We start from the raw sequence: 16025 nt of genomic DNA, 5'->3' as shown, positions 1-16025 counted from the left end.
TGATGAGGTGGGCAGGCGTTAGGAGTTTGTGGTTGTCCAATTTTTCAAACTCCACAAAAAAAAATACGTCTTGATAGTACTGTTACTCAGATAGAATTATGATTGCAGTTAAATGTGTTAGATGCTAGGTAATCATGTAGATTGTTTCGCCTGACAGAAGTTAAATAATTTGCAATGCATGACTTCTAGCATGCTCAATAAATACCGCCATGGCACCGTTTACAGTTCTAATAGTATTGATCGTTATATGATGTAAACTCATTAATCGTTTCATGATACAAACGATACAGGTTATTATTTATGGATTTTTTTTTTCTGATAAGGAAAAAAAAAATTATTGAATGGATTTTATCAACAAGCAGTATGAACATTCAGTTCAACAACATGGATGCAAGAAAGCTACCCTTTATATACGTGTTACCTTAAGTAAGATACAATGTGACTTTTGCGGAATAAGTTTATCAACGTGACATGTTGATAGGAAGATTTTTTTATTAAAATTTAAGACATTTTTTATCAAAACAGACTGAGATGCATTATAGAGATTCATCGTAGCTATAGATCTTCTTTTTTTTTTGCTTCCTATGTTGTTTCTGTTATGCACAAGGTTTATCTGTTAGGTCCTTATTCCTCTAGGCACCTTATAAACACGTACCTGGGAAATCACAACAACAAGGAAAAGGCGATTTTATGCTGTGCGTGTAACACTCATTTCCTATTAGGACAGTAGGAAACAAATGAATTTCCAAGCCCGAAATGTTTCACAACAAAATATTCTTATAGAGTTGGCAAATGAAACAAGTAAAATACGTATATATAAAGAAATGAACAGTCAGTGTAGAAACGTTCAGTGAACGATTTAGTGTGTTAATAAATGAGGTTATTTTGATAGTACTGGTAACTACAAATAACTAAGGTCCTTCTTCTGAAAGACAACAAATACAATGGCAACAACGTATCATACAATGTGTGCCTTTTTCAAGTAGAAGGGAAATATCAAGTTAAGAAATGTTCGATGGGGGAATTATTACCGAGAGTCTAGCTATTGATTTAAGTTTAAATACATCACATATATCATACTCAAATATGGATTTCGAGTTAAGAAAAGATATCTAATGAATTCAACTCTGACATTTGTTCCTGTGGCTAGTTTACTCGTCCCACTGTAATGGCGGGATTACAAGGAGTAAGGGGAGGGGGCACTTGCTCCCACTCCTCCTAGAAGTATTGTTGGCTTTGTTAAAACCAATTCGATTGGGAATATGGTTGTGTATACCACAGCAATACTGACAACTCTGCGATACTATCTTACTTATTTATTTGTCATTATATGTCATATTGTTTAGCTTAACGATGCCAAGAAATGAAATTTAAATATGACGTATGGTCTTGCACCATTTCAATACCTTTTAAGGTACTAACTTGTACCGTACTGTAATGGTGCCATGAAATCTGAACATAAACCACGTGAGCCACACCGACTGCCCTTGACAGGAATACTAATATAATAATAATATGTCTAGACGAAGGAGTATGAAAATGGTTCCCTAGCAACACTGTACAATTCCGGATAATTTCGTATCTAGCTTAATTGTTGCAGTATGGATTCGAAATTCATTCCAACTTTATACTGCAACAGGTAACTTTGTACAATGTTGTACTTGTTTAGAAAACATCGTGGAGGTTTAACCTCTCTGTTACTCATCATTTTTATTTCCAGCAGCGTGTCTTCTCAAGAAGGGGTAAGTTTTTCTTTTACTTTTATATTTCAGGTGTAACATCTGTAAAGTTACCATTTCGATGTTTAAGCGAACTCAATTGATTATTTTCGATCTTCAATGTTAAACCTTGTTACACTCTCCTTTGGTAATTTACTTTCCCTTGATCTATCTTACCAGATAACAATATTACTTCAAAAATGCTAACTAACAGTAATAATGAAGTCGAATACGATTTAGTCACAACTACTGGTTGTTAATTTATGGTTTCGCGTTTTTAATTTTCTATTACTTAATTAAACAGTAGTATAGAACACATTCACAAAACGGGTATATTTTACATTATTCACTTAATTTCTATAAAAATGACTCTGATCAAGAAACCATCATACGGATTCTTTCCATTGAAGTACATATCATCAATTCATATAAATTTAATCTGCGTAATATAGATAAACTGTGAACAGTAAAATACATTGTCGTTAAAAAGGAAAAAAAGCGGAGTATCTTAGTTAGCCGCGATTTGTACTTAATATACTTGAATTATTGCGCTTTTTTGTGGCGTTGTTATAGAAACGTTATATTTTGACAGACACGGAGGAAATAGAAAGAAAAATTCAATATTAAAATAATATACCTATAAATACCATAAATAGAAAATCGTTGCTTTTATATAGGCTAATCCACCACAGCAAAATGAATTGAAGAGGTTTAGAACGTTAAAGCAATGACCTATATTGTCTACTTGTCTTACTAAAGTATGTCTGTAATGCTCCAACCGATAATCTAACCCGTTAATACCCCTAACCTTTTTTCTACTTCTTTACTGATTAATTAACATTTACACGGCTAAACCGAGACTTTCTACTTTACGGCTACTACAGTTGAAATCTAAGGATGATCTATATATCATTTAATAACTAAATTTCCCTTATCCACATAAACTAAAAATGTTATATTCATATAGCCTAAGATTTTTATTTTTCCTTTCTTTTGTTTAAATGTCTATATTTGATGGCAATGGGAGAGTTACTGAATAAATACTATTTAACGAAATTTTTTACACAACTAACATTTCATCTTACCAAATGCTTACGTTGTAATTTTTACACTTATATTAGCTATGATTAAGTGCTTTAATCAATAAATTTCTTTAATCTTGAAAATCCCGATCCGACCCATAAACTGAATTTACTTTGAAAAGTCTAGACATTTTCGTAGACACCTGCTAATTATAGGAAACAACATTTGACTCTACTTCTGACACGTTGTTTTAATATGTTGATGTACATATATTTAAATTGCGCTATTTCGCATCATGAAAATGTTACAAAATATTCAACAAAAGAGAAATCTTGACAACGCAGATTTGGTTTACTAACATTTACTAACGAGTTTAAAAAAAAAAAAAGCAACAGTACTTTTTCTGTCCGTCATTTGGAGATATCGAAGATTCGGGCGGTGCGATTTTGAATAGATATCTGAGAATATTCAGCTTTGACGAACATATGCCTTCTTGAAAACTTTAACTTTATCTTACAAACACCCAGTGGATATGAAAAAGTCATTTTCTTTGAGTTTCACTTATTTGGTAAAACACACAATCTTTCTAAAACAATAGTTCTTTCTGTCTTTGGGAACGCAGTTGAATATTCTGTCACCCAAATTCTTCTTGATTTACTTTATTGGAAAATCAAAATAATGTACCGTTGTAGTCTTTTGCAAAAAGTCATTGCTCAGGATGCCAACTCTTGAACTTAGAAAACTTGTCGAAATATCATGATAACGTATCGAAGTAGTTAATGATTTTTTTTTTAATTATTCTGTGAACAATTTTATTGAAAAAGTCATTACACAGGATGCCTGCTTTTGAACTTAGAATAAGTGTTCAAGTCATTTTTTCAAGTCAACTCTTAGTTATAAGACAATTTTTTTTTTATCTCATTATTAAGTCAACCTTAATGTCATGAACTTTAGTTACATGATAATTGATAACTGCCTGTTGTCGTCTATGCCCAGACAACGTTTTTCAAAATTTAAAGGACAATGCTTAAGCTAACAATCCTACAAAATACTTAGTCAAATTACGAAAAAGTGATAGCATTTTCTTAGAGGTAGTTTCTTCTCTAAAGTTAACGATGAAAAACTAAAGGTTAACAAACCGCTGCAATAAACGTCAATCGATTAGCGTATTGTGTACATTTTGTTCTTTGTAATATCAAAAAGCGTTCTCGGTGGCTGTCAAACATGTTTAATCTACCTTTTCATAGAATGTTTCGTAAGCTCTAAAGATGCATAGTCGATTAAAGAAAGTTGTTCTAATTCCGTTACATTAAATACGCTGTCGACTTAATTAACTACTTAACTAGTATAATATATTTAGGTTGTATACTAAATTAATGTAAATGGACAATGGCAATAAAGAAAATCAAAAGATATACTAACTTTACTCATCCAAACGTTGCTGTTGTAAGAATTGGCAATTGATTTAATCGCTGATGTCGTTGTTAGTTCATTGTTGCCACAAATTTTCATCTTTGTCAGATTTATCCCAAACAGCCGCATGATATCAAAAAAGAATTTGCTCTATTAATAATCCCGATCATTTAATGTGTGTAAAGGTTATATATTTTTTCATTGCCAGTACAAAGAACAATTTCAATTAAATCCAAATTCGCGAATACATAATGCAGATGTGAAATTTGCAAAGTATTTATATCAACTTGTTTCATGTGAATTAATTAAATTAAACAATTTACAAGAAAAATATGTTATTATGAAGATTCTAACGGTTCTTTTATATAATTATGTTATTACATTATTATACATTAGAACCAAATCTTTATTAACCAATAGGTCTCCTTAAAAAAACTGTTTTAAACTATAAAAGTCATATCAAGAACGTGATAACCTACTGGGCATATAGTAAATGTTCATTGTCTAGAACAAATTGATGGGCATAAAAACACTCTGAATATATGGGATATTAAAACAAAACAAAATATGTTTTCAAGACAATGCTAAACTCAAACCTTAACTTTCATCGTTTGTGTTTTGTACTGAGAGAAATGCCATATTTATCGGATAACTTTTAATCTTCAATATTCAACTGAATTCACGTAAAAATTAAAACTGTGTATCATACTTATTGTCATACTCCTCTACAACTCAACCAAACTTTGTCGTATCTATATTGTTTTTCTTTTTGTCTTCAATAAACGACAGCTATGTACTAATACAGATACATGACTGCGTCAATAACTCTACTCTAACTTGTCCTAAAATAACAAGCAGCTATGGGAAATGTTGCAATTGATACATGAGAAAATAAAATAAAAAGTTGGACTAACCTAAACATAAGACAATGGAAAATAAGAAAAATATAACGTTGACATATTTTACTATATAATTGCACACTGTACTTATTGGACGATCATTGTTAATACATATTTTTGACCTTATTTTAGCCGGAACGTAAAAGGAGTATTGGTGACCTCGGAGACCAAACGTTAAGTAAGTGTTTCTATCATATTGAAAACTTCAAAACTCTAACAACGTTGTAGCATTTTCTTACCCTTATCTGCTCTCCCTTCTCCCTCCTCCCCTCTCCCTCCCCTTTATCCCAACCACAAGCTAATCTCCAAAGACGAGTGAAAATAATATTGTTTTTCTTTAAGATACAACTATATCATAACATTTTGAGAATTTCCAAACAATTATGAACGTATATGATATACAAATCGTTTGGGAAGTATCGTCAAAGATATCATATGTTGTTAACATAACTATTGTGAGTATAATAAGCACTATGTAACTTCAAAGACTTTTAATTTCAAAGAATGTTAATTTCTAAAGAATGTTAATTCTAAAGAATGTTTCATGTTAACTTCTATCATATTAAAAACTTCATAACGTTAACAACGTTGTAGCAACGTTATAGCAACATTGTAGCATTTCTATCATGTTAATTTCTATCATATTAAAAACTTCAAAACGTTAACAACGTTGTAGCATTTTCTTACCCGTATATCCTCTCCCCTCTCCATTCTCCTTCCCCATTGCCCCAACCACAAGCTAATTTCCAAAGACGAGTGAAAGTAATATTGTCTGTCTTTAAGATACAACTATATCATAAAATTTGGAGAATAGCCAAACAATTATGAACGTATACGATATAAAAATCGTTTGGGAAGTATCTTCAAAGATATCATATGTTGTTAACATAACATTTGTGAGTATAATAAGAACTTTGTAACTTCAAAGACTTTTATTTTTTTTTTAAAGAAAGTTTGTTTACTTTAGTACTTTTTTGTTTATGAAAATTATGATGTATACGATACGAAATTCGCTCAAAAAAACTATTGATCGCCTTTAAAATGAGGTTTTTAATTTGCTATGTAATATTCAAATGCTTAACTTACCAAATTTTTCAGGGATATAAGATAAAACGAGTGACTTCATTTACAAAAAAAAATGGAAAATGTTTGAAATAGTATAGACCAGTAAGTAATAGTAACTAGATTTTAAAATCACATCTTCGTAATTGCCCATGCCAAAACTTTTATATCGTGATCAGGAAATGACGCAAGTGGTTGTGAACATTGACAAAGTAAACAATAAAGGTAGGCTATATGATCTCTGTTGTCAAACAAGTGTCTCCGGAGTTATGAAACCTCTTAGCTTGATGTAAGTTATGCTTATGTTGTGTTACCTTTTCCTTTTAGCGTCATCGTTTTTCCTCTACCAACGTGCTGAATATCCACGAGACTGCCATGAAGTGCTTAGCCAATGTCCATCGTCTAGAAACGATGGTGTTTACGTCATCAAACCAGACGGCTATCCTGAACCTTTTGAAGTATCTTGTAACAACAGTCTAGGTGATGGTGGATGGACGGTAGGTGTTGTATTTTATACTGTGAATATTGTATTTACATTGCAAGATTTGTCACCACAATTGAAATTATTCTTGTTGAAATAATACATTTCTCATACTACAGAACTTTTCATATAATTATGATGTAATAATATAAGTTTGATGTTACATTGGGCTCGGCAAGCTTTACACCATATTTATGTCTTACAAAAAGAGGTTGGTCGAATCATCTGTCATGCTCTTTCGCAAAAGCAGTCAAAAGCACCATACTTATATTCCTACATGGTTTTCCAATACGTTTTAATACTTTCCACATATTCCTGACTTCAATAAGAATACTAAATTGGCGAAGATGACACAACTCATATATTGGTAATATTTATATAGTATTCGCATCAATATGCATTTGGTGTGGTTTGTAAGTGATTTTAATTTGTTTATAGTATCTCATTCTTCTCTTCCTGCAGGTTGTTTGTTCCATGTTTCAGTATAATTTTGCCTTTCTATTGTTTCACACTAGTCTTACAGTTAATAACTAACGGTCTTGCAATTCAATCAGTTTGATATTTTTATGTCTCAAATTATTTCAACAGGTCATACAGAGACGAGAGGATAATTCAATCAACTTCAACCGTACGTGGGACGAATATGAAAACGGTTTTGGTTTCCTTGCTCGTGAATTTTGGCTCGGCAATGAGAAGATATCCTACATCACCAATCAGAGGAAATATCAGCTACGCATGGATATAACTACAGAATCCGGTTGTTCATTCTTCGTGACGTATGAAACTTCCCGCATCAGTGACAGCTTCAGTCATTACAAACTGGTTAGCACCGGAGAGTATACCGGAACAATAGGTGGGTTATTAAACTGTGAACTTCTTATCTGGACACGTTACTCGCCCGAAGTGACATTTAATATGTTTGCTAACCGTTAAACAGTGAAATTAAAATATTGCGATTTTTGCCGTTCACACATGTTTCAATAATTCGATGATATTAATATGTTTGACCTGCGGTGTGATACAGAGCGGGAATGTTTCGATTACTAACGATATACTTCCCACCTGAACCAACCTTACATCCATGCCATTAACCAAGGTACCTTTAGATGAATGAGCTCGTAGTAATATTTAATATTCATTTTGCAGCATGTAACTTTACTTTCATGAGCACGTTGTTGGCCACTGCTATCAAGCACTTAGCTCAGACTTAGTTTCTTCATAAATCGATGTATTTTGTTCATCTAGTAAGGGCAGAGAGCGGTTTGCTATTTATTTCATTGGTTTATTTAGATATGTCGTTTTAGCTGTGAAGCATGTTTCGCATTTTTATACAATATCAAATGATAATTTATGAACATGATGTGTTATTGAGATAATAGATCATCGTACACTTTCCATCAAGCTTTCCTTTTTGATGTCGTAACTTAATCGTTATTCCTATTCCAGACCCATGCATCGAGTGGTGTCCCACCAACAAGGTTCTCAACAGGTGTAAATGTGAAGGTTCATGTGCCGATCCTACATGTACCGAATCATGCTCTAGCACACCCACTTGCGTTTGTCCCGATGGGTTCTTGATGGACGGGGAAGACTGTGTACCTAGAGAGAATTGTAGTTGTTTCATAGAGGAAGCAGAGAACGGTCAAGGAGTAGTCCTAGCGGTAAGATACCATTCCTAAATGTTTACGTATCAAACTAATTTACAATGAGAAGAAAAGCCGGAACAAAACAGTTATTATGGTGCTTGAAATGATTCATTTTAAAAAACGTTAAATCTTTACCCTGCAGCTGCTCTAATTTTATGAAGGAATGTCACCTATTGCACTGCTCGTTATACCTCGACTTGGAACATTGAGTATTCCCATTGAAGGATATTATTATTTTGCATCTACTTGACAAGGCGTACCGTTTTATCTCGTTAGGAAGGTGAAGTATATGTGAACCCTTCTTGTACCAAACGATGTTCCTGCAACAGCGGTCTGTTGAGCTGTGATGACACATACCGGTGCAGTCCCAATGGTAACTGTGAGGAACGACAAGGCTTATCACAGTGTTACTGTAACGTAGGGTACACTGGAGACGGGGTCCAATGTGATCGGGCTACTGCATCAGACTGTCAAGCATATAGTACAGAGGACTCCAACGGCATTCGACTTATACAACCAGCAGGGTGGACAGGCAACCCATTTCAAGTAATGTGTGACGTCTCAGATGGAGGTGGTTGGTTGGTATGTATCTGTTATTGTCATTTTTAAAGATAACAAAGGAAAGGAAGTTGTATTCTTTCTCTTTTGTCACTGATGAAAACACAATTGTTACTGTTATTATTTCTTAAATATTTATTACTAATATTATGTTATCATTAATTTGTAACGATTAAAGCCAACTTAACAAATAGGATAATTTAAAACTGTTTGCATACTAATTTGGTTTATGGACACCAGTATGTCTAGAGAACATCTGTCTTAAGTGTATTTATTTTGGCTTGCGAACGTTGGTCTGCTTTTTTTTTTAAAGTAGAAGTATTATGCATGATGATACTCCTTTCAGATCCATGGGTTATACACAACACAACACAATCATGTAAACTGAATGGACTTTTGAGGGTATCTCAACTGGGATAATTGCAACCATCTTAAAATGTAATAAAATTAGTTTATATATAGTTGCGTCTACCTTTTTGTTTGTGTTACTATAATTACAGGTTTTCCAGCGACGTGTTGACAGTAGTTTGAGTTTTCACAGAGATTGGAATGAATACAGAGAGGGTTTTGGAACTGCCGACGGCAATTTCTGGCTTGGCAACGATAAACTTGCAGCATTGACGAGCCAAGGTCAATATGAGCTAAGGATTGATTTCGTTTCAAAATCTGGCCAATATCACTTTGCTAAGTATAGCTCCTTCAGCATGGGCAATGTGGATACTAATTTCAGACTAAGTATCAGTGGTTATGACTCTTCAAGTACAGCAGGTGAGTTCCATTTTATCTTCTTTCTCCAAGTACATTCTACAATCTGATGTGCATATGATCATCATAACGGATGCACTTGGCAACTATTCAGAGCAATTCTAATTTTTCAACGTGCTATATTAGAGATTACAAATACTTAGATTGTATAATAGACTTATCATGACTATCAAGAACTGATAGTCCAGATATATTAAAATCATGTGCTCATTTTCGGGTTCAATTACATCTTGAAAATACTGAAACTACACATAAGACGTAGCCATATTCTATGATCTGGAAAACTTTCTTCAATTCGTTTGCCTCGACATAGAAAGGAAACCCAACTATAACCAAATATCCCATCTCATGCAGATCACATAGATAATGTGTAAATGTTAGAGTCATAGATTATGGTCTTTAGCTGTGTTTAAATGGTCTTTGGAAATATACCAAGATAAAGCAGTAGGCAGAGTAAAGAAAAAACCGAAGAAAGAAAAACAGAAACTTTTAAGTTCGCACCCGTTGAAAACAGTTACATGTCGAAAGACGATATACTTATTTGATTTCAAACCTAATTCACTGTTACGAGATAATGTATGGCTGCGAATGGTTCGAAATAAGGTTCCACGCTATGCATGATCGATCGTCACAGTAATTCGTACCAAAGTCAGTCTATTACTTCGAGAATGAACAATTGTATTGAACAATCTATCACATACTATAACATGAAATATATAAATGTCTACACTCATATGTCGTTCATTTCAGAACGTTTATTTTTAGAATAATGTAGCGATAATTTTAAATCGATTACTGGTTGCAACCAATAATGAAACAATAATGGGACACTGTTTTTTCTGTTATAGTTGGGAGAATATCGAAGTAACTGAACATTATTATTTCAAGTATACCTTTCCAATTTTTATGACAAATCTAAAACAAAGAAAAATGGAGAGATTTATAATGCCCAAATATTACGTACAAGTCTCCCTCGTAAGATATAAAACGGTTATTTTTCCGCAAGTGGAGCTTTAATCATTGTGCTAATATTTGGAATCCTTAAATAGATACATAAGTACTCCAGTCAAAGTCTGAAGTTCAAAATTGTAGGCATCGAATCACAGTTATATAAACGGTTATTAAACAATTGGTTGATATTAAAATGAGGTCTTTTGATTTGAATCAAGTCAAATCATGTTAAAAGAATGAGTTCCGATTTACGAAAATCCAAAACATTGTAACTACTTCTTTTAAAAATATTATAACATGTAAAATATATGAGGTGACAAGGACTTTGAAGAACCTTTCACTGTGTGTACCCTCTTTTAATATGTAAATGAGGTCCATGTTGAACTCCCACAAACTGATGCCTATCTTTACATATGAATACGACTAGAAATAAATGCTCTTCTAAATAATTTTAATTTCCTGTGAACGACTTGCCCATTGTTTGTAAAAGGGTGTCTTAATATTTAAATAAAACACACTCGATTGTATGATGCATTTAGTTACTCTATGACGTAACCATTCAGTCTCCGTGTCATATATTAACATTGAGTTATATTTGTTGCAGTTTTCATACATACAATCTGCGACAATGCTTTCATTGACCCTTTTCTTTCTGTTTGCTTATCTAGGCTACAACACACTTGGTCATAGTTATCACAATGGAGAAGCATTCTTTACACGTGACCGTGACAACGATGATTGTTCTTCTAATAATGCCGCTAATTATAAATCCGCATGGTGGTACAGTTATTATTATTGTTCTTCTTATTGTGACCTCAATAGACCATACACTGGATCTTATACCATTTATTGGTATTATTTCCCTGGAGGGAATAACAACATACAGTCGACGGAAATGAAGATACGACCTCGATCCTGATGACGTGATTCAGAAATAAAGTTATCAGCAAAGTGAATATTGTGTCTACATTTTTACTGTGAAAGATAATTTAACAAAAAAGTGTTACCAAAATCTGAAAACGTCTCCCTTATTGTGAGCACTCGAAATTTCTATGCATGACATTTTTTCTTAAAAGACAACATGGAATGAGATAACAACAAACTATCTGAATACATCTGACAGTGAGGTTAACTGTAACAGAACAATGAAAGAGTGAAGGACCATGAAAAGAAAAAAGCCTGGATAACGGACGTGATTGAGTTAAAGCCATGTCAAATCACTCTACCTTATCTATGGAAATGTACATGACGACATTTACAAGGATGTAAAAACGTTGCATTAGTCTCTTCTTTTTCCTTTTGATAATTCGGAGTATATGCCACATGTCTAACATCTAATGTAATTCAACTGATTCATATCAACGTATGAGAAGTTCAATCACCATTACATATAGTTACAACAACGCTTTTTGTGAATTCTGTTTCTTTTAGTCACTTTGTAAAGATGATAAATTAAGACACGTCCCTCTGTAACGGTGTTCCGAATAAAATGCAGACCGAAACTGATAAGTCATATTTATGTTTTCACTTGAGATCGTGTAAGTTACCACTATGTTCCTAACTATTACAAGTTCTACCTTGGTAGGCAGGATTGCTTTTGAGAGCTGTGCATTAGTGTTTGTATGTGGGGTACCTTACATAACATTAATTCGTGATGAAAAACCATTTTGCCCATATAAGATACTAGACTGCCAAAGTCAAATATAATTTAAACTATAAAGATCACGTTGTCGATTGGATCAGCGGTCACACTTGGCCACATTTTGTCCAAAAACCTTATTTTTAACTCTTTTAAACTGTAAGCCAGACGGACTTCAAATTTTGATGGGAATAACATCAAATTACAAATTGTGATAAAATGCAATGAATACTTTACCCGATGGCTTTGCTACATGTACGTGAGCTGCTGAAACATTGTGATTAACCACATAAAGGAACACATAGGAACACATTGTCGAGGTCAAATGACAAATGGCATATTAAAACATGAATCTTTTGGCTATAATACACACGACAAAACGGCTAAAATCATTCCACAACTCACCCCTTCAATATTTGTAACTTGTAGGATATTAGACTATTGGACTAACATCGTAGTAACTAACGTTAGAGAAGTGTTCAATGAACCTCAAAGGTTCAATATTGTGTAATGGCTCATGTATCTCTTATATGGTGGGTATACGACGATGTGCCATATGCGGGGCGTCAATCTGATTTGAAACGTGGGAGGGGCGTAATTGATTGAAGTAGTCCGGCCGTAAGTACTATCTAAGCGAAGCGCCACCATCGGTTGGCGCGCAGCGTCCCAAGAAAATTTCAGATACCAATACCTACGAGATCGCAGCCCCATTTTCCCTATGTTTCAGAACAGAATACCCCTCAATTGTTCAAGCCAATGACAACTAACTATCTGTGAATAAATTTACTTCGAAAAGGGAACATTATATTGCACCAAGTCGGTCAAGGAAATGACCCCAGGGTCTCATATAAGCGTATAGGAACGATGTCCCAAAAGGTCCCGGACATATAGAAGAAGGAAGCTATCCACCGCGACTGCATGTGAGTTTCTCGACTTGCCGTCCTGAAAGTCATACTACAAAACGGTGCACTTTCTCATACGCCATTATTATTAATTTATATAACTAACTAATAAGGCACAGTCCAGATCAGAGTTCGTATAGTGAGCTTAGCGCAAATTTGGCCAATAGTCGTCATACATCAGCATGCTAAACCACAATGCTTTGTATTGCCACCCGTGACACACTTCCTAAGGGACTGTGTCAGTTTAAATGTTTTGCTTGGTCTACGAGAACACATTTCTATGAAATTTGAAACTAGGATGGCAAGACAAACCACTTTAATTATATTTCCAGGACCCCACACATGCGCGTGTATTTTCAAATTTTATCTTTTACCAAATGTGTGGGGGACATTTGATAGTGTGTCCTCCATCGATCGAACTGTGGGGGGCATGTGCCCGGTCCCCCCCCTTTATAGACGCCCATGGCCATATGAGGTCATACTACCAAATTTTTGGATGGTTTCTGTAACTAAATTTATTATCTACTTTTTTTTAAATTCTTTACTCTATTTCAATCATGTGTCTTGCACATGTGGAAATATGAGTAATTGTTCTATTATGTTACGATGCTACTAGACTCTCTACAATGTATCGGACTTTACAAATAATTTCCTGTAGCATGCATTTTGATATTCAGAAATGTTATTACTTACTCTAATTTTCAACATAACACTTGTCACCACAAGAAATTAAATATATGTCTTAAACGTCTTCATTAGCATAACGACACACAGTTTATTTGAAATATAGATGTAACTTGGAATTTGCGAAAATGGCTGTTCTATGACACCAGTTTAGGGCAATGAGTAGTGTCGGTTAAATAATTCGCCTATAGGTCAATGAAACGTACGCCTATATATCTACGGAAAAACGAATGGCGTGCCTTGTAGCTACATGTTTACAGACGTAACTTCATTTCGAGCGTTCAAAGAAGCAATACAATAAAAGATCAATGTTCCTTGGATGAAAAGAAATTACCTTACATTTACATTACATTACCAAGGCTACAACTCACGACGCTAATGTTGGTGGATAGTAAAAGTGATTGCTTACTAGATGAATATATTTGCGTAATGAATGGACAAACTCTCATCATCGGGTTCTAGTTCTTCTATAAAAAATTTCCATTTAGTAAGGAAAAGAGCTATATCCCTGAAAACGTCCTCACTTATGCTGTGAATAACTCATTCAACAGTGATTCCCTTATGCAAATAATTAAGTACTAAAAGTCTACCCTAATGTAAGGATTCACAATCCTCAAATATTACATACGTTTGATGCATGACTTTGAGGAACCACACTGGCCAGATTAATCCAGATAACAACAAGAAACAAGGATAGGTTTTTGTATTTACAGAAACTGAAGAGTGATAGAACTACGAGGGAATTGTGTTAATACACGGACTATATTGTAATGTAATACTTGGAATACTTTTTATATATAAACAATAAATTAACGTTGAATTCTGTCTATATTGTCAGATGAAAATATACAAAGTGGAATATTTGCAATTTACTGAAATTCTCAACTCTGGCTACCAGTTAAGCATACACTGTGATCACATCACATTAGAAACAAATCCAATTAACAGCAATGTCTAAAATAAAAAGCAACGCCTTTTAAAACACTTGTATAGAAGATCCGTAAAAAACAAGTCACTTGTAACCAAAGCAATGCATTCTAAATTTTAAATTTGAAATCAAAATAGAACTGTTTTTGTTAGCATCTATAGTCTCAAATTCTCTACCATTGGAATATTCTGTAACAAACTTTCATCCATAACAAAATGGACTGCGTAAAATAGATATTTAAATGTTGATACACAGGTAGCTACAATATGACAGACATGAAATGGCAGACTTCATTGAAAATAATGGCCTACTTGAACTGCATCTGTAAGTGACGATGGACATCTCTTGTCGTGGTGTTTCTAGAAAGAAACGCAATATCTGCACAAATTCACATAACGTTTTATTCTCACGATAATAAGTTTCGTTGGTATAGTTATGTGTTCACTTAATATTTTCTAGGACGTTTTGTTTCAGCAAAATGCAAATACAGGCAAACAAAATAGACCAAAGGAAAAAAACAGAGGGAAAAAAGGGAAATCATATCGGCTATAACTTTAAACATTTACAACTCTTTTCAATATATATTGCACATGATGTGATCATCGCATAATATTTAACATATCTAGCTTTAACCTCATTAATGCAACTAGTGATGACGCTTCAACGAAATTTGTTTGCTCATCGCATAAGGCAGTCGTTTAGAGGGATACTGTGACTATAAGAACAGCTACAATATAGTTGGTCCTCCAACTGTTGAAAAAATACCTGCGATATGATAAAACATGTCGAAACTCTATACATGATGCTGTTGTTATCGTGATTTGCATGTAAACATACAACCAATTTGATCGATTAGTACAATGAACGGAGCTTAAAAGGATGCTGATGTGCGAGACTGATGTGTGAATCAATAGAAATATCAGCGAGTCTTTTCGTTACTTAAAGTAGGGCAAAGAAGGCATCAGATTATCCAGCTCATTACTCCTCAATTACATTCTTAGCCACCGAAAAAAAATTCTAAAAAAAAAAACAACCTAAACTTTTTCGAAAGTATATACCCATTTTTTTTCAGCAATAAAATACCTCAATAAAAGTATTCAAGCAACTAATCTAGTAAATTAAAAAAAAATCATAATTACATTTATTTTGGTGTAAGAAATAACGCAAGCAGTTCAAATATTTGAGTATCAATATCAACAGTTCACTAGATTTGATAATGTTATAAAAGTAAGGATTTTAACAAACTGTTTATAACTGCATATCACCTTGTACTGGTCGCAGTATTGTCTTATCATAATCTACCGTTAAATGTAATATTCCGTAATATGTGTGAAACCGTAATGTATTAAAAGTAGT

General features: G+C 33.6%; 2 protein-coding genes across 3 annotated transcripts in view; one reads left to right on the top strand and one right to left on the bottom strand.

Moving 5' to 3' along the window:
* Positions 1 to 16025, bottom strand: part of LOC139974234 (fibrinogen-like protein A) — a 74794-nt gene that overhangs the window by 15473 nt on the left and 43296 nt on the right. The gene's annotated exons all lie outside the window — the stretch shown is intronic.
* Positions 1619 to 11849, top strand: LOC139974220 (uncharacterized). The gene is made up of 8 exons (XM_071981224.1): positions 1619 to 1742; positions 5186 to 5231; positions 6443 to 6612; positions 7185 to 7449; positions 8043 to 8257; positions 8519 to 8824; positions 9301 to 9568; positions 11185 to 11849. The coding sequence occupies exons 1-8, from the start codon at positions 1653 to 1655 to the stop codon at positions 11433 to 11435; spliced, it is 1611 nt and encodes a 536-aa protein (XP_071837325.1). The 5' UTR covers positions 1619 to 1652; the 3' UTR covers positions 11436 to 11849.

This window comes from Apostichopus japonicus, chromosome 9 (assembly GCF_037975245.1).
Source record: "Apostichopus japonicus isolate 1M-3 chromosome 9, ASM3797524v1, whole genome shotgun sequence".
NCBI lineage: Eukaryota > Metazoa > Echinodermata > Holothuroidea > Aspidochirotida > Stichopodidae > Apostichopus > Apostichopus japonicus.
Note: the sequence above shows the minus strand (reverse complement) of the source record. Positions and strands in the feature narration are given on the sequence as shown.

Bases quoted from the DNA above. Each gene is read 5' to 3' on its own strand.
- LOC139974220 (XM_071981224.1), top strand. From the start codon at position 1,653: ATGTTGTACTTGTTTAGAAAACATCGTGGAGGTTTAACCTCTCTGTTA. The intron at 6,613-7,184 runs GTAGGTGTTGTA...TTATTTCAACAG, and splicing joins TAGGTGATGGTGGATGGACG to GTCATACAGAGACGAGAGGA. The intron at 7,450-8,042 runs GTGGGTTATTAA...TTCCTATTCCAG, and splicing joins AGAGTATACCGGAACAATAG to ACCCATGCATCGAGTGGTGT.